The following is a 23,104-nucleotide window of genomic DNA, read 5'->3' as shown; positions in this document are numbered from 1 at the left end:
CAAAAAACATTTTTTGTGTTAATTCATGCTATAAATAATCTGTGGGCCTGTTTCCCTTTAAAAAACAATAATTTGAAATTCGGTTTCCAGTTTGGTGGGCTCAGGGTCTCATCACTGCTCTTTGCAGATGATGTGGTCCTGTTGGCTTCATCAGCCTGTGACCTCCAACACTTACTGGATTGGTTTGCAGCTGAGTGCAAATTGCTTGCTTGCCTCTACTGGTGGTTGGCTCTCACTGCGGTATTGTATCACTTCCTGTTCCGGAGCACAGCGGTGTTTTTCTGTATCTGTTAGCTGTTTAATCTGCGCAGTTAGATTGATCTAGTTATCTAGATTACGATTTGTTTCCCAGTGTAATCTTTACGTGCCTTAACTAAAGCACTCCTTCTGCTGAATCACCTCTAAATTATTTACACATTATTCACTTTGCGTGTTTTTAGGAATCCGCTAGCTTAGCGTAGCTACTAGCTCTTAGCCGATTTAGCATGGCGGCTTCTCCTGTCTCTCCCGCACTTTTCTGCTCTGGGTGTGAAATGTTTAGTTATTCCTCGGCCTCCTTTAGCAGTAATGGTACTTGTAATAAGTGTAGCTTATTCGTAGCTTTGGAGGCCAGGCTGGGTGAATTGGAGACTCGGCTCCGCACCGTGGAAAATTCTACAGCTAGCCAGGCCCCTGTAGTCGGTGCGGACCAAGGTAGCTTAGCCGCCGTTAGTTCCCCCCTGGCAGATCCCGAGCAGCCGGGAAAGCAGGCCGACTGGGTGACTGTGAGGAGGAAGCGTAGCCCTAAACAGAAGCCCCGTGTACACCGCCAACCCGTTCACATCTCTAACCGTTTTTCCCCACTCGACGACACACCCGCCGAGGATCAAACTCTGGTTATTGGCGACTCTGTTTTGAGAAATGTGAAGTTAGCGACACCAGCAACCATAGTCAATTGTCTTCCGGGGGCCAGAGCAGGCGACATTGAAGGAAATTTGAAACTGCTGGTTAAGGCTAAGCGTAAATTTGGTAAGATTGTAATTCACGTCGGCAGTAATGACACCCGGTTACGCCAATCGGAGGTCACTAAAATTAACATTAAATCGGTGTGTAACTTTGCAAAAACAATGTCGGACTCTGTAGTTTTCTCTGGGCCCCTCCCCAATCAGACCGGGAGTGACATGTTTTAGCCGCATGTTCTCCTTGAATTGCTGGCTGTCTGAGTGGTGTCCAAAAAATGAGGTGGGCTTCATAGATAATTGGCAAAGCTTCTGGGGAAAACCTGGTCTTGTTAGGAGAGACGGCATCCATCCACTTTGGATGGAGCAGCTCTCATTTCTAGAAATCTGGCTAATTTTCTTAAATCCTCCAAACCGTGACTATCCAGGGTTGGGACCAGGAAGCAGAGTTGTAGTCTTACACACCTCTCTGCAGCTTCTCTCCCCCTGCCATCCCCTCATTACCCATCCCCGTAGAGACGGTGCCTGCTCCCAGACTACCAATAACCAGCAAAAATCTATTTAAGCATAAAAATTCAAAAAGAAAAAATAATATAGCACCTTCAACTGCACCACAGACTAAAACAGTTAAATGTGGTCTATTAAACATTAGGTCTCTCTCTTCTAAGTCCCTGTTGGTAAATGATATAATAATTGATCAACATATTGATTTATTCTGCCTAACAGAAACCTGGTTACAGCAGGATGAATATGTTAGTTTAATGAGTCAACACCCCCGAGTCACACTAACTGTCAGAATGCTCGTAGCACGGGCCGGGGGCGGTGGATTAGCAGCAATCTTCCATTCCAGCTTATTAATTAATCAAAAACCCAGACAGAGCTTTAATTCATTTGAAAGCTTGTCTCTAGTCTTGTCCATCCAAATTGGAAGTCCCAAAAACCAGTTTTATTTGTTATTATCTATCGTCCACCTGGTCGTTACTGTGAGTTTCTCTGTGAATTTTCAGACCTTTTGTCTGACTTAGTGCTTAGCTCAGATAAGATAATTATAGTGGGCGATTTTAAACATCCACACAGATGCTGAGAATGACAGCCTCAACACTGCATTTAATCTATTATTAGACTCTATTGGCTTTGCTCAAAAGTAAATGAGTCCACCCACCACTTAATCATATCTTAGATCTTGTTCTGACTTATGGTATGGAAATAGAAGACTTAACAGTATTCCCTGAAAACTCCCTTCTGTCTGATCATTTTTAATAACATTTACATTTACTCTGATGGACTACCCAGCAGTAGGGAATAAGTTTCATTACACTAGAAGTCTTTCAGAAAGCGCTGTAACTAGGTTTAAGGATATGATTCCTTCTTTATGTTCTCTAATGCCATATAACAACACAGTGCAGAGTAGCTACCTAAACTCTGTAAGGGAGATAGAGTATCTCGTCAATAGTTTTACATCCTCATTGAAGACAGCTTTGGATGCTGTAGCTCCTCTGAAAAAGAGAGCTTTAAATCAGAAGTGTCTGACTCCATGGTATAACTCTCAAACTCGTAGCTTAAAGCAGATAACCCGTAAGTTGGAGAGGAAATGGCGTCTCACTAATTTAGAAGATCTTCACTTAGCCTGGAAAAAGAGTCTGTTGCTCTATAAAAAAGCCCTCCGTAAAGCTAGGACATCTTTCTACTCATCACTAATTGAAGAAAATAAGAACAACCCAGGTTTCTTTTCAGCACTGTAGCCAGGCTGACAAAGAGTCAGAGCTCTATTGAGCTGAGTATTCCATTAACTTTAACTAGTAATGACTTCATGACTTTCTTTGCTAACAAAATTTTAACTATTAGAGAAAAAATTACTCATAACCATCCCAAAGACGTATCGTTATCTTTGGCTGCTTTCAGTGATGCCGGTATTTGGTTAGACTCTTTCTCTCCGATTGTTCTGTCTGAGTTATTTTCATTAGTTACTTCATCCAAACCATCAACATGTTTATTAGACCCCATTCCTACCAGGCTGCTCAAGGAAGCCCTACCATTATTAATGCTTCGATCTTAAATATGATCAATCTATCTTTGTTAGTTGGCTATGTACCACAGGCTTTTAAGGTGGCAGTAATTAAACCATTACTTAAAAAGCCATCACTTGACCCAGCTATCTTAGCTAATTATAGGCCAATCTCCAACCTTCCTTTTCTCTCAAAAATTCTTGAAAGGGTAGTTGTAAAACAGCTAACTGATCATCTGCAGAGGAATGGTCTATTTGAAGAGTTTCAGTCAGGTTTTAGAATTCATCATAGTACAGAAACAGCATTAGTGAAGGTTACAAATGATCTTCTTATGGCCTCGGACAGTGGACTCATCTCTGTGCTTGTTCTGTTAGACCTCAGTGCTGCTTTTGATACTGTTGACCATAAAATTTTATTACAGAGATTAGAGCATGCCATAGGTATTAAGGCACTGCGCTGCGGTGGTTTGAATCATATTTGTCTAATAGATTACAATTTGTTCATGTAAATGGGGAATCTTCTTCACAGACTAAAGTTAATTATGGAGTTCCACAAGGTTCTGTGCTAGGACCAATTTTATTCACTTTATATATGCTTCCCTTAGGCAGTATTATTAGACGGTATTGCTTAAATTTTCATTGTTACGCAGATGATACCCAGCTTTATCTATCCATGAAGCCAGACGACACACACCAATTAGCTAAACTGCAGGATTGTCTTACAGACATAAAGACATGGATGACCTCTAATTTCCTGCTTTTAAACTCAGATAAAACTGAAGTTATTGTACTTGGCCCCACAAATCTTAGAAACATGGTGTCTAAAAAGATCCTTACTGTGGATGGCATTACCCTGACCTCTAGTAATACTGTGAGAAATCTTGGAGTCATTTTTGATCAGGATATGTCATTCAAAGCGCATATTAAACAAATATGTAGGACTGCTTTTTTGCATTTACGCAATATCTCTAAAATCAGAAAGGTCTTGTCTCAGAGTGATGCTGAAAAACTAATTCATGCATTTATTTCCTCTAGGCTGGACTATTGTAATTCATTATTATCAGGTTGTCCTAAAAGTTCCCTAAAAAGCCTTCAGTTAATTCAAAATGCTGCAGCTAGAGTGCTGACGGGGACTAGAAGGAGAGAGCATATCTCACCCATATTGGCCTCTCTTCATTGGCTTCCTGTTAATTCTAGAATAGAATTTAAAATTCTTCTTCTTACTTATAAGGTTTTGAATAATCAGGTCCCATCTTATCTTAGGACCTCGTAGTACCATATCACCCCAATAGAGCGCTTCGCTCTCAGACTGCAGGCTTACTTGTAGTTCCTAGGGTTTGTAAGAGTAGAATGGGAGGCAGAGCCTTCAGCTTTCAGGCTCCTCTCCTGTGGAACCAGCTCCCAATTCAGATCAGGGAGACAGACACCCTCTCTACTTTTAAGATTAGGCTTAAAACTTTCCTTTTTGCTAAAGCTTATAGTTAGGGCTGGATCAGGTGACCCTGAACCATCCCTTAGTTATGCTGCTATAGACGTAGACTGCTGGGGGGTTCCCATGATGCACTGAGTGTTTCTTTCTCTTTTTGCTCTGTATGCACCACTCTGCATTTAATCATTAGTGATCGATCTCTGCTCCCCTCCACAGCATGTCTTTTTCCTGGTTCTCTCCCTCAGCCCCAACCAGTCCCAGCAGAAGACTGCCCCTCCCTGAGCCTGGTTCTGCTGGGGGTTTCTTCCTGTTAAAAGGGAGTTTTTCCTTCCCACTGTAGCCAAGTGCTTGCTCACAGGGGGTCGTTTTGACCGTTGGGGTTTTACATCATTATTGTATGGCCTTGCCTTACAATATAAAGCGCCTTGGGGCAACTGTTTGTTGTGATTTGGCGCTATATAAAAAAAAAATTGAATTGAACTGAGTGTGAAGCGGCTGGGATGAGGATCAGCAGGAAACAGATGGATTGCCTACTTCAGATAGGGAATGTGGTCTTGCCCCAAGTGAAGGAGTTCAAGTACCTCGGGGTTTTGTTCACGAGTGAGGGGACAATAGAGTGTGAGATTGGCTGGAGAATCAGCACAGCAGGGGCGGTATTATTTTCGCTCTGCCTTACTGTTGTGACGAAAAGGGAGCTGAGCCAAAAGGTGAAGCTTTCAATCTACTGGTGAATCTTCGTTCCTACTTTCACCTATGGTCATGAGGGTTGGGTCATGACCGAAAGAACTAGATCGCGGGTGCAAGCGGCGGAAATTGGCTTCCTTCGGAGGGTGGCTGGTGTCTCCCTCAGAGATAGGGTGAGAAGCTTAGTCATCCGTGGGGAGCTCGAAGTAGAGCCGCTGCTCCTTTGCATTGAAAGGAGCCAACTGAGGTGGCTCGGACATCTGGTAAGGGAGATGGTCCAGGCATGTCCATCTGGGAGGAGACCCCAGGGAAGACCCAGGACTAGCTGGAGAGATTATATCTTCACATTGGCCTGGGAATGCCTCGGGATGCCCCAGTCAGAGGTGGTCAATGTGACCCGGGAAAGGGAAGTCTGGGGTCCCCTGCTAGAGCTGTTGACCCTGCGACCCGATCCCGGATAAGCGGTTGAAGATGAGTGATAATTTGAAATGATCTAAAGTACTACCATTTAATATTGTGTTAACTAACAGAGTTTAGTGAAACAAATATTCCTTTAGAAAGCTCTGGTCCTATACAGACACCCAGTGCAGCACAGATGACAACATACAACACAGGATAGGTCATTTATATCTTTACATATGTACAGTTTCTATCAGCAGTGCATTGTGTGCAGCTATCTACAATGCCTTTATTTCAAGTGCTTACAATACACCATAGTAAAACTGTAGTGCAAGCTAATTCCACATTACATATTTGACGACAAACATGCTTCAGTTCATTTCTGTTTTTGTGCCATTTTTTATTTTATTTTCTCTGCTCTTCATTCATCCATTCCTCTATATTTTCTCAAAGAAACATACACAGTAAATTTTGCTGAGTAAAATTTACTCTGCTGGGATAAAATTTGGTCCCAGTCCAAATACAGTTAAATATACTCCACCACAGGGCTAAATCAAGTTAACACAGTGTAAAATCAACTCTTAATGGAGTAGAACCACTTGAATTGACAAGACGGTGTCTCCGACTGAACGGTCCCCACTAAAACTCGGTCCGCCCTGCCCTCACTGCGCATGTGTCATCAGCCGCGGTTCACTGATTATCACCTCGTTTTTGCTTAAAACTGCACTCCAGTCATCATCTATCTCAGCGACATATCTGAAGCTTTTGTACAACAATCATTTCCACATAAATTCGGCATTAATTCATCAGAAAAGACGGAGGAAGCGATCACAGTGCCACAGTTACACGAGCTGCTAGCTGTCATGTTCACGGAGCGTCCGTCATTTCAAAAGTGTCACAGATTATTTGCCTTGTCATCTGATGGTTAATAATCCCATTAATCCATTTGATCGCTTTGGGTGAAAAGAGTCTGTCTCACAGGAGCTGCTGAGCTCTGAAATAACACAACCGCAGTGGGCAGGCCAATTTTTAGGGGAGACTGTTCGGTCTGCGACATCGGTAGAGCTGATTTCACTCTATAATAGAGTGTATTTTACTCTATTTAGCCTGGGACCAAATGTCATCTCTGCAGAGTATATTTTACTCAGCAAAATTTACTGTGTACAGATGGGTGGAAATTAAGGGGGAAAATGCCATATAGTCTGCGATAGACTGGCAGCCTGCCCAAGGTGTACCTCACCTCTCGCCCAGTGATCACTGGGATCAGTTCCAGCTGCTCTGTGACCTTGAACTGCAGTAAGCGGGTACAGAAAATGAATGAATAAATAAATGAATACCATATAGTGTCGTTAGATGTGGGGCCATCACCAGAACAGCTTCAGTGCTTTTTGGCAGAATTTCTGTGAGGGTCTGGTTGTCTGGAAGGGTAAACACTTGTTTTAAAAGATATTCCTTCTTAGGCGTTTCTATGATGGCGGTAGTGTGCTCTGTCTAACATGTTGGCCTAACATCTTGCGACTGTGTACAAAAAAAACACTTCAAAGATCATAGAATACGTGCTATAGAATTTCTTTATGCTGTTCAGTTCATGCTCGGTCACAACTTCTGCTGTTAATTATCACCAAACTGTATGATTTGGCAAGATTTTCTGAAGTGTGGAACACTGTCTCCAAAAGTGATTTGAATCTTCTCACACTTTGTTGGCTGTCAATCATTTGAGTCTGACACATACAATCACAGTAAGAAACAGCTAGACAGCGGCTCTTCTCTTCATCAACTGAAAGAAAATTTGACTTCTATCCAGTGCTTTTCATCCCAGGGCAGATGAGTGGAGCACTAAAGAGAAAACTTGCAGTTGTTGCATGTTTCCATTTTCTATATGATGTACCAGGATGCAGTGGTGTGGAGTTACGACTGAGATGCGTGCTGATGTTGTGTGAGACATTCATGTTGCTGAGGGCATCCTGTCTGTTTATATGACGTTCTCAAACAGCTGCATGGAGTTCATGATGTTCTCATCCTGAATGAAGACAAACAAAGCCATTTACAATGAGGCATTTGAAGAAAACATTTAATTGAGGTTCAGCACTTGCATATGGTCTTTAGCACGTCTATTTGTTTTTAATCAAGGGACCACAGTGACAATGTTGATTCTGAATTTTACTGCTGCCTTTGTTTACTAATGTGGGTTTTAGTGCAGAAAAGACACAGGAATGTGCCAAAGTGATGACATTTAGAGACAGGTGACAAATAAAAGAAAAAAAAAACACCACGTGCAACCACAGCAACTTCAGTTCACCTTGGCATTGACTGTACAAGCCTCTAGAACTCCACTGGTCGGATGGAACACCATTATTCCAAAAGATATTCCTCCACTTGGAATTTTAATGATGGTGGTGAAGAGCAGTGTCAAAAACATCAGTCTAACATCTCTCATAGATCTTCAATTAGGTTGAGAATTGATAACTTTGAAGGACACGTCATGCTCATCAATCGACTCAGTGATCGCTTGTGTTCTGTGGATGAGGCATTTGTTGCATTTTACAAGGCTATGCCACAGGTCCGCCGTTCTACACTACGATCACCCATGATCCAAAAAAAGTGCTTAGTTCAGCTTGCCTCCTAACAGGCTGGCTTATAAAGTGCAATCCTGCAACTGACTGGCTTATATATACAAATGTGGCAACTGATTGGCTTATTAAAGTGCAAACCTGGCAAACTAGCTGGCTTGTAAGGCTCTAGCCTGGCAGCTGGCTGGCTTGCAAAGTGCAAACCTGGCAACTGGCTGGCTTGCAAAGTAGAGACCTGGCACCCAGCCCAAAAATTAAAGCAAGGCCCTGCACTCTCTGCTAGGGTCCCTTTATTAGTAATGTCAACTTAGAACATATGGAGCCATTTTGGGGCCATATGTGCTGAACTACTGAATGAACCTTTTATGTTTTCAACTTTTTTTTTTTATCGGTTAACCACATACAGCAACACATCCAGGTACAGGTACTATCAAAATAAGTATAAAAATAGTTACGGTATCAAATTTACAATTTATGGATGATTATTTAATTAAGTAAAATCTTGATTACGCTTCTGCAACTCTGTAACTCCATGTCATGCAGTGAAGTGCGTGACAGTTTTAAAGTTCTCCATCGCTTGACTACGCTTTATTCTGGACTAATTTGACCCTCAACATGCATTTTCTTCTTTCTACAATCAGCACTCTCCAATTCAAAGGTAAGCTGTACATATCCAATTTTTACCGACTTCGTGTTGTAAATGTGCAGACTTCTCTGATCCATTTGTAAGCAGCATGCACACTGCAAAAACTATTAAAATATGGGAGACGAAGGAGTGAAAGCAGAAAAATGTCAAGTCACAACCTTTTGCGGTGTCTGATTTAACAGGTGCACTTCTGGCTGCGGGTCCGAGTCTCAGCACAGTTTGAAAAAAAATAAACGGCCAGTTTTTTAATTATGGAAATGACTCCGGGCACACATGCGAGAGGTTTTTAATGGATTGCAATCGGACGGAACATTTTATCTGATGTGAGCGAAAAATCCATCATACAAAATCCGTTATATACGGTGTTCATTACATGGAAAACAATACACAAACTGAGACGTTTTTCATCCGGTGACTGCGAATATCCGGTTTATACAATGACAGGTTAGGCGAGTTTTACTGTACATGGAATGAACATAAATCTACCTATCTCGTAAAGCTTTGATGATGATGTCAGCTTCCATCCCACACGGCTGACTTTATGTTCCCAATTTTTTATTCTGTTCAGCTCTGAAGGGAATCTACATATCTTGGAGCCCTTGGTGTGTCTATTTGTGCATCCAAATGCACAGCAACCCGGCATTTTCAGCAAGTAAATAAATAAAATAGCTGGATTTACATGCAGATAAATTAACAGCAAACGCTATTTTGGCCCCAAGATGGCTCCATAAGTTACGTGACCGTTTTTTTTTTTTTTTTTGACTCATCATGTCGCTACTCTCTGAATTAAGGGAGCCTACCCTCTGCCAGACATTAACAATTTCAAGAACTGAGAAGAAATTTTTGAACAGTTCAAAAATCAGATCCCGATTTCAAATCCGGTGCTGATGATGGCCGTAACTACTACGTATACCAGGTTTGTTCAAGACTGACAACAGACTGATTCAAGACGTTACTACGATGCTTCAAAACTGACCCGATTTGCTATTCGGGATTAAAACGGGAAGGAACGACGCACTGTGGAATAGCCCCATTACCACTTAATGATCAGCCCATAAGTATTTGGACAGTGACAAATTTATTTATTTTTTATCTTTTTATTTGCTTCAGTACACCAGCCCAAATTGAAATTAAGCACTCAAGATGTGCTTTTAGCTTTTCAAAGAGTTTAACAAAAATATCAGCAGTACACAGTACCTCTGTTTTAAATGGCAATAAGTAGTGACCTGACAAACTAACATAATCCTGAGTGTGAAAAGCATGAGAAGGCTGATATACAGTGGGGAAAATAAGTAGTTGACCCCCTGTCAGTTTTTGCAGGTTTCCCACCTAAAAAGAATGAGAGGTCTGTAATTTTTATCGTAGGTACACTTCAACTGTCAGAGACAGAATCTAAAAAAAATCCCAAAAATCACATTTTATGATTTTTAAATAATTAATTTGCATTTTATTGCATAAAATAAGTATTTAACCCCCTAGAAAAACAGAGCTTAACAATTGGTACAGAAACATTTATCTTCCATTACAGAGGTCAGACGTTTCCTGTAGTTCTTGACCAAGTTTTCACACACTGCAACAGGAATTTTGGGCCACTCCTCCATACAGATCTTCTCCAAATCTTTCAGGTTTGGAGTTTCAGCTCCCTCCAAATATTTTCTATTGAGTTCAGGTCTGGAGATTGACCAGGCCACTCCAGGACCTTGAAATGCTTCTTACGGAGCCCCTCCTTAGTTGCCCTGGCTGTGTGTTTGGGGTCACTGTCATGGTGGAAGACCCAGCCATGACCCATCTTCAATGCACTTACTGAGGGAAGGAGGTTGTTTGCCAAACTCTCGCAATACATGACCCCATCCATCCTCTCTTCAATACGGTGCAGTCATCCTGTCCCCTTTGCAGAAGCGCACCCCCAGAGTATGATGTTTCCACCCCCATGCTTCACAGTTGGGGTTGTTCTCATCCTCTAAACATGGTAAGTGGAGTTGATTCCAAAAAGCTCTTTTGCTCTCATCTGACCTTCTCCCATGCCTCCTCTGGATCATCCAGATGGTCACTGGTGAACTTCAAACGGGCCTGGACATGTGCTGGCTTGAGCAGGGGAACCTTGCTGCCCTGCAGGATTTTAAACCATGACAGCATCATGTGTTACTAATGTAATCTTTGTGACTGTGGTCCCAGCTCTCTTCAGGTCACTGACCAGGTCCTCCTGTGTAGTTCTGAGCTTTCTCAGAATCATCCTTACCCCACAAAGTGAGATCTTGCATGGAATCCCAGACCGAGGGAGATTGACAGTCATCTTGTTTTTCTTCCACTTGCTAATAAATAAACAGTTGTCTTCTACCAAGCTGCTTGACTGTTGTCCTGTAGTCCATCCCAGCCTTGTGCAAGTCTACAGTTTTGTCCCTGGTGTCCTTAGACAGCTCTTTAGTCTTGGCTATGGTGGACAGGTTGGAGTATGATTGATTGTGTGAACAGGTGTCTTTTATACAGGTAACAAGTTCAAACAGGTGCAATTAATACAGGTAAAGAGTGCAGAATAAGAGGGCTTCTTAAAGAAAAATTAACAGGTCTGTGTGAGCCAGAATTCTTGCTGGTTGGTAGGGGATCAAATACTTATTTGCAGCAGTAACATACAAATAAGTTATTTAAAAAAAAATCATACATTGTGATTTCTGGATTTTTTTAGATTATGTCTCTCACAGTGGACTTGCACCCAAGATGAAAATTTCAGACCCCTCCATGATTTCTTTTTGGGAGAACTTGCAAAATCACAGGGTGTTCAAATACTTATTTTCCTCACTGTACATATATATATATATATATATATATATATATATATATATATATATATATATATACAGTGGTCAGACACTATTAATAATTTCTTATGTGTCCATCCTCATAGGTTAATCGTTAAAATTAAATTAGTTAGTTCTAAAAGCCATCATAATTATTTATAGGAAAATGTTCTATTTTTATTTCTCAAACAAATGTTTGGGCCTGAAAACAGGTTGGTCTTATTTTTCTACTAAGGTTTGAACTTTGAAAGTGTTTACACACGAGAGAAAAGTGAGAAAATGTTAATGCCTGTTTGAGAAAAGTGTATAAAGTGTGTAGTGAGGGGTTTTACAGCCTTAAAACGTCTATAATAATTGTAAGAAATAACGCTGACTACTTCGCGGATTTCGCTTATCGCAGGTTATTTTTAGAACGTAACTCCCGCGATAAACGAGGGACCACTGTGTGTGTGTGTGTATATATATATATAAAATGTTCACAGTGATAAACTTTATTGTTTTTGTGCAAATTGTTTTTGCTCATTTTGAAATGGATGCCTGCAACATGTTTCAAAAAAGCTGGGACAGTGGTATGTTTACCACTGTGTTACATCACCTTTCCTTCTAACAACACTCAATAAGCATTTGGGAACTGAGGACACTAATTGTTGAAGCTTTGTAGGTGGAGTTCTTTCCCATTCTTGCTTGATGTACGACTTCAGTTGTTCAACAGTCCAGGGTCCCTGTTGTCGTATTTATACTTCATAATTCACCACACATTTTCAATGGGCGACAGGTCTGGACTGCAGTCAGGCCAATCTAGTACCCACACTTTTTTTACTATGAAGCCATGCTGTTGTAACACGTGCAGAATGTGGCTTGGCACTGTCTTGCTGAAATAAGCAGGGACATCCCTTAAAAAGACATTGCTTGCATGGTAGCATGTGTTGCTCCAAAACCTGGATGTACCTTTCAGCATTGATGGTGCCATCAGAGATGTGTAAGTTACCCATGCCATGGGCACTAACACACCCCCATACCATCACAGATGCTGGCTTTTGAACTTTGCGCTGGTAACAATCTGGATTGTCTTTTTCCTCTTTTGTCCGGAGGACACGACGTCCATGATTTTCAAAAACAATTTGAAATGAGGACTCATCAGACCACAGCACACTTTCCACTTTGCGTCTGTCCATTTCTAATGAGCTCGGGCCCAGAGAAGGCAGCGGCATTTCTGGATGTTGTTGATGTATGGCTTTCTCTTTGCATGGTAGAGTTTTAACTTGCACTTGTAGATGTAGCGACAAACTGTGTTAACTGACAATGGTTTTCTGAAGTGTTTCTGAGCCCACGCGGTAAGATCTTTTACACAATGATGTCGGTTTAAATGTAGTGCCACCTGAGGGATCGAAGGTCACGGGCATTCAATGTCGGATTTCGGCCTTGCCACTTACGTATAGAAAGTTCTCCCGATTCCTTGAATCTTCTGATTATATTATTACTGTAGATGATGGAATCCCTTAAATTCCTTGCAGTTGAACATTGAGAAACATTGTTCTTAAACTGTTTTTCTTGCAGTTATTCACAAAGTGGTGATCCTTGCCCCATCTTTGCTTGTGAACGGCTGAGCCTTTTGGGGATGCTCCTTTCATACCCAATCATGACACTTGCAATTAGTGTCCTCAGTTCCCAAACACTTATTGAGTGTTGTTAAAAAGAAAGGTGATGTAACACAGTGGTAAATATACCACTGTCCCAGCTTTTTTGAAACGTGTTGCAGACATCCATTTTAAAATGAGCAAATATTTGCACAAAAACAAAGTTTGACCATTAAATATTTTGTCTTTGTGGTGTATTCAATTGATTGTAGGTTGAAGAGGATTTGCAAATCACTGTATTCTGTTTTTAATTTACATTTCACACAACATCCCAACTTAATTGGAACTGGGGTTGTATAAGTATATTGTAGTATATAACTACTACTTAACTACTTAATGATTGATGTGAATGAAGTCCAAGACACAGTCAGTGACTTGGAAATGCTGATGTATCCATACCCTAACTTGTCTAAAGAAAACTGTAAAAGTGATGATTTGCATGCACAACACACACACGCACGCACACACACACACACATGCGCGCGCACACACACACACGCGTACGCTTAGCGTGTCCACATATTTATGGCCTTTGAAAATGGAGGGGTTATGTGTAAAAATGGTTGTAATTCCTAAATGGCTAAATCTATATTTTTCTTGAAGTGGTCACTACATGCACATCTGGTTTAAATTCAGCCTCATTGTGGTGGTGCCCAGAGGCAAAATTACAAAAACCGCCACTGTCCAACTATTTATGTACCTGACTATATTCAGGATTTCCTTTTAGTTTGTCAGCTGTCTGTACCTGTCATGGGAATATTCTACTAAAGTATATAAAATTCATAGTTTTCGGAATTGTAAAAGCTAAATTTCTTTGCTCACCCCAATATGGGAGGAAACTGAAATAACAGAGTGCAGGGGTAACACAACACCAACTATTTGAACTAAATAACATGGAACTGAATGCTTTTCAATGCTCAAAACAGATTACAAAGATGCCTAAAATTGACCTATTATTATCTCTCTAACCTGTAGCCTACTACCTCCCCATACTCTATACTGTTTCAATTTCCTCTCATTTTGTGAGTGACAGAAACTTTTTTTTGCAGTTGTGAATATGAAAATATTACATCATATTTCATGTTGTTGTGGACAGTGTATGTATACCTGTGCAATACCTAGTCACCTACTTCTCCCAAAATGGTCCATGACTTTAACCAGTTTAAAAAAGAAACTAATCAAAACTATTTTCATATTAACCACATAATTTGACAGCAAGAGAAGCATTAAACTATTCCATGTGTTACCAATGAATACAAAAGGATGGGTTTCATCAAATAACAGAATATATGGGCATACATGGGCAAAACTGCTTTGATGACCTACAAGTCCTACAAGGAAGAAGATTAAGATAACTATCGAAAGATAAAGGGCATTATGTATACACTCTGAGGTGCAGAGATAATTACTCCACTGTTTGTTTGTGGTTTTGTTTTAGAACAACAACCTCCAGCCTGCTGACCCTATTCTTTTCTTACAACATGCCGTCATTGACACAGAACTATTTCACAATATTTGTGGAGCTGAGTAAAAGCTTTTCTCAGTGTATGTAAGTGAGAACACACCATTCACCTTCTGGCAAGTTTCGATGAACTCCTCAATAGTCACAACACCATCTTGGTTTCTGTCCATTTTCTATTGTGGCAAGAAAATAAGCACAAACATAAGACAGGCTCAACACCGGTGGGCAGGCCTGGACAGGCCTTGGTAGACACACAGATTCGACTGCCCACTGATCCTCAAACATGCTTCCAAATATTGTCATTAAGACACCATGAACATTTCTCTACAAAACAAATTACTAATGCAGTTTTGCATTAATAACAGTTTAATAGTCCAAAATTATATTATTCTACTCTAAAGTTAGTTTAAGATAAATTAATAAAATGACCTTTCCAACAAACACGTCTGAGGTTACTGGTATTTGGAACAATCAGCTCCTTTGTTTAACTTTACAAAGTAAGTCATCTACTTAATCAGGTAGTGGGATACATGACACACATTGGGCATTAGAAATTGTGATAACAAACAAACAAACAAACAAACAAAGAAGGTGGGTGCGCTTGACTTTTTGGTATCATCGTCATCTATATTGGTGTAACGAGCGGTAAGCAGGTAATGTGGCTACAATGGGGCGTGGGACTGAATAAGGCATTAGTATACGTTAAACTACAGTGGCAGTTTGCATCGGTCCCCACTTCCTTCCCATATCTTTGAGCAATTTAATTGTGACAATGTTTATGTTAGGATGAAGCGTAATAGTTCTTCAGGGACTGAGAAAAGGAGCTGAAAAAACCTCAATGAGACAGATTTTTGAGGACAGCAGTCAGGTCAATGTGTTCTCTTTCCACATTTGGTGTCTGCAGACATAACAGCACTGTCAGTCTCTGCTACTGGTAGCAAAGTTTAAATAACATCTTAGATAGTTCATGTTGCTAAACTCATTGACAATAAAAGAGTTTTAATGCGAAAGGGCCACCATCACGCCAGCCAGGGCCGGCACTAGCCATTTGGGTGCCCTAAGCGTGTGGTGCCCCCCCCCTCCCAAAATGAACAGTAATTCAGAATTTGTCAGTGTGGTTCTCTTTATTTCCAAAATAACTTCTCAATACTCAATATTAAATTAATATTGAGTTATTAATTTAATAATCATTTATTAATGTTTTGAAAACAGCTGCAAATAAATAATTTTGTATTAACAGTTGATCCAACCATGACAAGAAATAAATATAAAATTTTAAATAAATACCACCACCATGAGTAAAAAAAACCCAAACTGATTTGTGCAACCACAGTAGACTGAACACTGCACTGAACTTTGTAAACACAGAACAAAGTATTCAAGTATTTAGCCTTGTAAACATACACGTAACTGATAATATGTAAATTTCTTCAGTAAGTAATATACATTATGCGTATTACTTACTGAAGAGGTTTGCACTTATTAATCTCAACTTTGCACATCTGTCCAGAATGTGGTGGAGAGTCCAGCAGGCATGGTGCTGGCGGGGGAGCAAAGGGGAGAAGTCAGTGCTTTTTAGTGCTGCGTGTCTGCAGAGAGGAACAGGTGAAAGCCCGTCCATGCTTAAGAGATGAGCAACTCCAGGCCACCTTGCTGACCTCCATCGGGATACCTGGCTGCGTGGACAGATGCGTAATCTTGTGCGTAATCAAGTGCATAAAGTCTCCAAAATTAATTCTTATGAGGAAAAGAACAGGGTTGTGGATCTGTCCTCGCGCAGACAGGAGCAGGAGTCAGATTTAGTCCCCGCAGGGCAGGGAGGGTCAGGCGCTTTTGGAGGTGAGCTCGCTGCACTGCCTGATGGAGCAAACTGCGAGCTGGAGACGGGGCCTCTGCGGACGCAGCATAATGCAAGGCACCGTGTGGTAAGAAAGGCGAGGATGGAAGGGAGGAGGGGCGGGGGGGGAGGATGATGAGAACACATGTGACCCGGCTGGTAAACTCAACCACCCCCAACCCTGTGAGGAAATGACAGCCGCACTCTGCACCTGATTTTCCGGACTTTTCTGCAATCCTTAGCCGCTGGTTACCGCCTGACTGCTGCCGTTCTCTGTGCGCCCTCCCAACATAATACCAGTCAAAACAGTGCGATGACATCACCTCCAAAATGTTTGAAGGGGGAAAAATGCAATCCAATCTTCTTATTTATTTATTTTTTTTAAACATTGAAAGTTTAAGCAGTTTCCTTTAATGCGGGGAAAAACAAGAAAGTCTCTTTGGTTTGTGCAAAAAAAAAAAAAAAAGAGAGAGAGGGAAAGAAGTCCAAGGTAGAAGAGGTACAGAGATCACCACTTTGTGAAGAATAAAAGTTAAACAGGTGCACTGGAAAACATCTTTACCCCAAATCACACTGACGGATCAAGTCCAGATTTAAAACAAAAAAAAACACCTTTGCTTCTTCTCTTGTTTCATTTACAGGAGACAAGCACAAGTTTTTATCTACTTCTCTGATTATGCCGATCCAGGAGCTTGATTTTATTTATTTTTTTGGTGCCCCCACAGGTAATTGATGCCCTACGCGCAGTGCGTGATGAGCGTATTCAGAACGATGGCACTGACAACAGCATGAGGTGAACACAGAAATACTGTGCATCCAGAAAGTATTCACAGCACTTAACTTTTTCCACATTTTATGTTACAGCCTTATTCTAAAATGGAGTAAATTAATTTTCCCCCTCAAACTTCTACTCACAACACCCCAATAATGTCAACATGAAAAAAAGTTTCTTTGAAAAGTTTGCAAATTTATTAAAAATAAAAAACTAAGAAACCACAAGTACATAAGTATTCACACCCTTTGCTCAGTACTTTGTTGATGCACCTTTGGCAGCAATTACAGCCTCAGGTCTTCTTGAATATGATGCCACAAGCTTGGTCTTTGGGCAGTTGAGGGGAGGTGATGGTCTAGTGGTTAAATGTTGGGCTTGAGACCAGAGGATCCTCAGTTCAAATCCCAGCCTGACTGGAAAATCACTAAGGGCTCCTGGGCAAGGTCCTTAATCCCCTAGCTGCTCCCCGTGTGTAGTGAGCGCCTTGTATGGCAGCACCTTCACATCGGAGTGAATGTGAAGCATTATTTGTAAAGCGCTTTGAGCGTCTGATGCAGATGGAAAAGCGCTATATAAATGTAGTCCATTTACCATTTTGTGCTCTGACATGCACTGTCAACTGTGGGACCTTATACGTAGACAAGTGTGTGTCTTTCCAAATCATGTCCAATCAACTGAATTTACTCCAGGTGGACTTCAATGAAGCTGTATAAACATCTCAAAGATGATCAGTGTGGAAATGGAATGCACCTGAGCTCAATTTGGAGCTTCATGGCAAAGGTTGTGAATACTTACGTACATTTCTTAGTTTTTTAATTTTTAATAAATTTGCAAAAATCTAAAAAAAAAAAAAAAAAAAAATTCACATTGTCATTATATAAGGGTATTGTGTGTAGACCTTTGAGGAAAAAAAAGGATTTCATCCATTTTGGAATAAGGCTGTCACATAACAAAATGTGGACAAAGTGAAGCGCTGTGAATACTGTTCGAATATACTGTGTGCTACAATTTCTGCTTTGGTTGTAGAACATTTAAATTAATTGTGTTCTAGCGCAGCTCTCTAGGGGATTCTATTTTCAATATTTTAAATGTTCTGAGTAATTATGTCCGAGTTACATCATGATATGAGTTACATCACTGATATTGAAATAAGATGTGCTATTTGTGTAGATGAGAGATGCTGCGTTCACATGTTGGTTGTAAATGGCAGATTGTCAATTGGATGTTCCATTATTTTCAGTGAGAGGTTGACAGTACCTCTGGCTGTAACTGCGCCAGCTGCGCACTGTGATGGGCCCTGCCATTAAACACTTTCAGCTTTTGCCTCTTTCTGCGGCAACAAGAACACATCGGATGTTGTTTTGTGTCTAAACACCTCAACATTAATCTGAGTGAAGTGATTCTTAACTTTGAAGATTTTTTTTGCACCAGAGAAGAAGCATACTATACCTAAGCAAGGCTTATTTGACAAAACTCACATTTGAAAAGCAGCTAACCTCCAGATGCAAAACTGAATGCAAAATTATTGTTCTGTGGATTCAGTTCAATGGCAACACAAGACCTTCAACTCTGCTGTCAGTAAGCCTTTGGTGTTTTAATGTGTTTGCCATGGTGCTTAAAGTGAACTTAATCGTTAGTCATTGTTGTGACATCTGTAAAAATGGTACATTTAAAAGGTACCCTGTAAGCTGGTGTATTCATATGTGGGTATTTGTGCGGCTGCACTGTACCTGAAAAAACTTGTCCACATGTTCTGAGGGAGCATCGTCTCGCACACAGGGGTAAGTGTACCTCCCCATCATATCATAGATGGACTTCATAATTGCCAGCATCTCCTGTGAGTAGAGGGCAGACCAAAGATGAAAGAGTCAAATGTTTTTCTCAGTGGGAGTTATTTTAACAAGTACAAAAATACACTATATAATGATAAAGTTGTTTTTAAAAACAGACATGATTAACTATCATCTCTGCTCAGGACACCCAGGATCATATTATCTTGGATTGACCTGTAACCATAGCACTCAAATCCAAACCTTTATTGTTCAAGCAGTTTAATGTAGAAAACAAAAAAGACATTAACACTGTTTTTCAAGTTACACAATCTGAAAACTTTCTGTCATGTTTAGTTATTTATAAGACATCTCGTGTTATATGTGAGTCATAGTTTCACTCTGGGATTATGTTACTGTACATGTGTTGCAATAAGTAGACAAGTATCATTTCTGCATGTTTGAAATGAACACTGAACTTGTCTCCAGTGTGAAGGTTCTTGGTTCAAAGCTACCACTGATATTGGCCATAATAATGTGGAGCTGCATCAGGAAAGGCATCTGTGGTAAAAATAAATAAATAAAACTTGTGCCACCTCAGACCCATTTCAATTTCCTATATGTGAGTAGAATACCAAAAACTTAAACAACAGCCGCTTTTGTTCTTTTCACACCAGTGAATATCAATGACTTATTATGAAATGTTCAAATAGTGTATGTTGAGCCTTGGCAGTGGTATGAGTTCAATCTTCCACTTTAAGACATCCACTGAAAGTGGCAGGAGTCTTACACTCATCCATTTTGTGCTATAGTACCCAGGGCTAAAAACCAGTACCAATGGGCCTCAGGACCTACACAGGACTTACTTCTCATCATCAGGTGAAGTAGCCTACTCACTTCTTTGGTGATGTAGCCATCCTTATTTATGTCATAAAGGTTAAAGGCCCAGTTGAGCTTCTCAGTGATCGAGCCTCTCAGCAGCACAGACAGTCCAATGACAAAGTCCTCAAACCGGATTGAACCATTTCTGTCAATGTCAAATGCATTGAACAGAAAGTGAGCATATGTAGTTGCATCTGTTTCATGAAGGGAAAAAAAGAAGATCACAGAAAAAAGATCATGGTGTCAAAGTCGCTCACTTTGATTTACATGTACAAAACAGCAAACCAGTGTGATAACAATGAGGAAGAGAGGAGAGAGACTGAATTAACAGCTAACCTCCTTGGGGAAAGAACTGAGAATAGATGGACTTGAATGTCTCCTCATCCACCATCCCACTGGGACACTCCTACCCAAGCAAGAGGAACATAAAGAGACATACCATAATTTAGGGCAACAAAAAGTACATTAAAAGGGAATTCCAACATTTTTCAACCTGTCAGAGAATATTCCTTTCATTCCAAAGTACGAGGTCTATTAGAAAAGTATCCGACCTTATTTAAAAAAAAAAAACATATGGATTTGAATCATGTGTGCTTGTGTGAGCCAACCTTGAACCTTCATGCGCATGCGTGATTTTTTTCACGCCTGTCGGTTGCGTCATTCGCCTGTGAGCAGGCTTTGAGTGAGGAGTGGTCCACCCCCTCGGCGGATTTTCATTGTCAGGGAAATGGCTGAAAGACTGCTGCTTTGCTTGATCAAATTTTTTTTAGAAACTGTGAGGCACATCCATGTGGACACCATTCGAGAAATTCAGGTGGTTTTTGGTGAAAATTTTATGGGCTTCAAAGACATTAAGGGATGTTACTGTCGCTTTAAGGATGCCCTCAGCAGCTGTGGGGCGCGCCGCGCTCCAGCTGCCATCGACAGGCTGAACGACCATTTCATTTCTAAACGGATCGCTCTGTGGATCCGTGACCATCGTGTGCACTTTCTCTGGTTATCACAAGAGCTGGACATCACCCATTTTTCTGCAGATTTCACTTTTAACAAGAGATTTTGTCGTGGAAAGCCGAGCGGACGCTTCGCGCGTCATGATGGATTCGCTGCTGGACCGACACAAAACCACCTCCGTTTTGGTCTCACAGGACGGCTTTGAGATGGCGTTCAGACAGCTGTCGGTGGTTTTTCAGTCGAGTGATTATCCAAGAAATTGTGGACGAGCCTGGACATGCCAAAACATGTTCTATGATGCTTCATCACGGCGGTGCCGCGACGCGCAAAGCAACGCAAAGCAACGTGCTGATGTCCACGTCTTTTCACAATTCCTGTGCTAGGCCAGACGACGTCTCGGATAAAACACAGTGTCCAGTTTGGAAATGAATGGCACATTCCACTGTTACGAGGAGTTTTTGTCATGGAAAGGAGCGGACGCTTCGCGCGTCACAACGACAAGCGAGACAAAGAACACCTCCATTTCAGAGTGCCAGAAGGACAAGCTGGGACATGCCTTTCAATGCTTACCAGTCGAGTGAGTATCAGAGATTATCCACAATTCCTTGGATAATCACTCGACTGAAAAACCACCGACAGCTGTCTGAACGCCATCTCAAAGCCATCCTGTGAGACCAAAACGGAGGTGGTTTTGTGTCGGTCCAGCAGCGAATCGATCATGACGTGGGAAGCGCCCGCTGGCTTTCCACAACAAAATCTCTTGTTAAAAGTGAAATCTGCAGGAAATGGGTGATGTCCAGCTCTTGTGATAACCAGAGAAAGTGCACACGATGGTCACGGATTCACAGAGCGATCCCTTTAGAAATGAAATGGTCGTTCAGCCTGTCGATGGCAGCTGGAGCGCGGCGCGCCCCATAGCTACTGTGGGCCATCCTTAAAGCGACAGTAACATCCCTTAATGTCTTTGAAGCCTATAAAATTTTCACCAAAAACCACCTGAAATTCTCGAATGGTGTCCACATGGATGTGCCTCACAGTTTCTAAAAAAAATTTGATCAAGCAAAGCAGCAGTCTCTCAGCCATTTCCCTGACAATGAAAATCCGCCGAGGGGGTGGACCACTCCTCACTCAAAGCCTGCTCACAGGCGAATGACGCAACCGACAGGCGTGAAAAAAATCACGCATGCGCATGAAGGTTCAAGGTTGGCTCATGCAAGCACATGTGATTCAAATCCATGTTTTTTTTTTTTTTAAATAAGGTTGGATACTTTTCTAATAGACCTCGTACATAATGCCTGTAGTCGGATTGACTTTTTTTTTAGTCAATGGCAAATTGATGCCACTTTCTTATAACACCAAATACCATAATATTATTATTTCTGATCACAGTCCAGCGTCATTTATACTTAGGCTGTTTGGAAACATAGCCTTCCAGAGAAGCCGGAGATTTAACTCTCAACTTATTACAGATGTTAAGTTCTGTAAATATCTAGGGTCACACATTAAGCTATTTTTTGAAATCAGTGATAAAAGTTACACTCCTCCCACATTATTGTGGGAAGCTTTTAAGGCCTACTTGAGAGGTTGCATTATCTCATTCAAATTACAAATCTTAAGAAATGTAATGAAGTAAAAAGTAGACCTAGAGGAGCAGATTCATCTGTTAGATGGATAATGGCCAGCAGCCCTCTTTACAAAAGCATAAAAAAGTTAGCACTCAAGATACAAACCTAAAATATTATCCAATAAAATTTGTACAGCCTTTACCTTTACTAAACAGAAATATTTTGAATTTGGTAATAAACCACATAAATTATTAGGAAGGCAACTATGAACAATTGAAAATGAGAAGACTATCCACAAATCAAATCAGAAGCAGGCATTACTGTCGCCTCCTATAAAGACATTAATGACAGATTTAAACAGTTCTAGGAAACCAGACCCATCTGAATTAATGCTTCATTTGACATGATACAGCCATTCCTAGATGAATCTGAACTCCCATCATTAAGTCAAGTGGAGCATGAGGCCCTAAATGCAGACATTACATGTGAGGACTTACTCGTGACTATTGGGTCAATGACAAATGGTAAAAGGCCAAGGGCCTGAAGGGCTCAGCAATGACATATACAAGATGTTTTGTGGGTTACTAGCCCCTGTCTTTGTATACAATACACTCAGTCATGCGATGTTGGCACATTGCCTCAGACACTGACTGAAGCCACTATCATCCTGCTCCCCCCAAAATGAAAGATTTACAGAGGTGGGCTCATGTAGGCCAATTTAATTATTAAATACAGACCAAAATATTTTGGCCAAGACTTTAGT

At 40.9% G+C, this 23,104-nt stretch overlaps 1 protein-coding gene across 4 annotated transcripts in view; it reads right to left on the bottom strand.

Annotated features, from left to right (window-relative positions):
- Window positions 1-6,623: 6,623 nt before the first annotated feature.
- The window catches only part of kcnip3b (Kv channel interacting protein 3b, calsenilin), a 155,547-nt gene continuing 139,066 nt past the window's right edge, over window positions 6,624-23,104 (bottom strand). For 2 of the 4 annotated variants that reach the window (XM_034170678.1, XM_034170679.1), the window contains 5 exons: window positions 20,162-20,231; window positions 19,841-20,019; window positions 18,905-19,009; window positions 14,676-14,738; window positions 6,624-7,475 (listed from right to left, as the gene is read on the bottom strand). In XM_034170678.1, the coding sequence (XP_034026569.1) occupies window positions 7,428-7,475; window positions 14,676-14,738; window positions 18,905-19,009; window positions 19,841-20,019; window positions 20,162-20,231 (465 nt within the window). In that variant the 3' untranslated portion in view covers window positions 6,624-7,427. The remainder of the gene's footprint in view (window positions 7,476-14,675; window positions 14,739-18,904; window positions 19,010-19,840; window positions 20,020-20,161; window positions 20,232-23,104) is intronic. The other 2 variants (XM_034170680.1, XM_034170681.1) reach the window with 1 other exon arrangement.

The sequence above is a fragment of the Thalassophryne amazonica genome, chromosome 5 (assembly GCF_902500255.1).
Source record: "Thalassophryne amazonica chromosome 5, fThaAma1.1, whole genome shotgun sequence".
Taxonomy (NCBI): domain Eukaryota; kingdom Metazoa; phylum Chordata; class Actinopteri; order Batrachoidiformes; family Batrachoididae; genus Thalassophryne; species Thalassophryne amazonica.
Note: the sequence above shows the minus strand (reverse complement) of the source record. Positions and strands in the feature narration are given on the sequence as shown.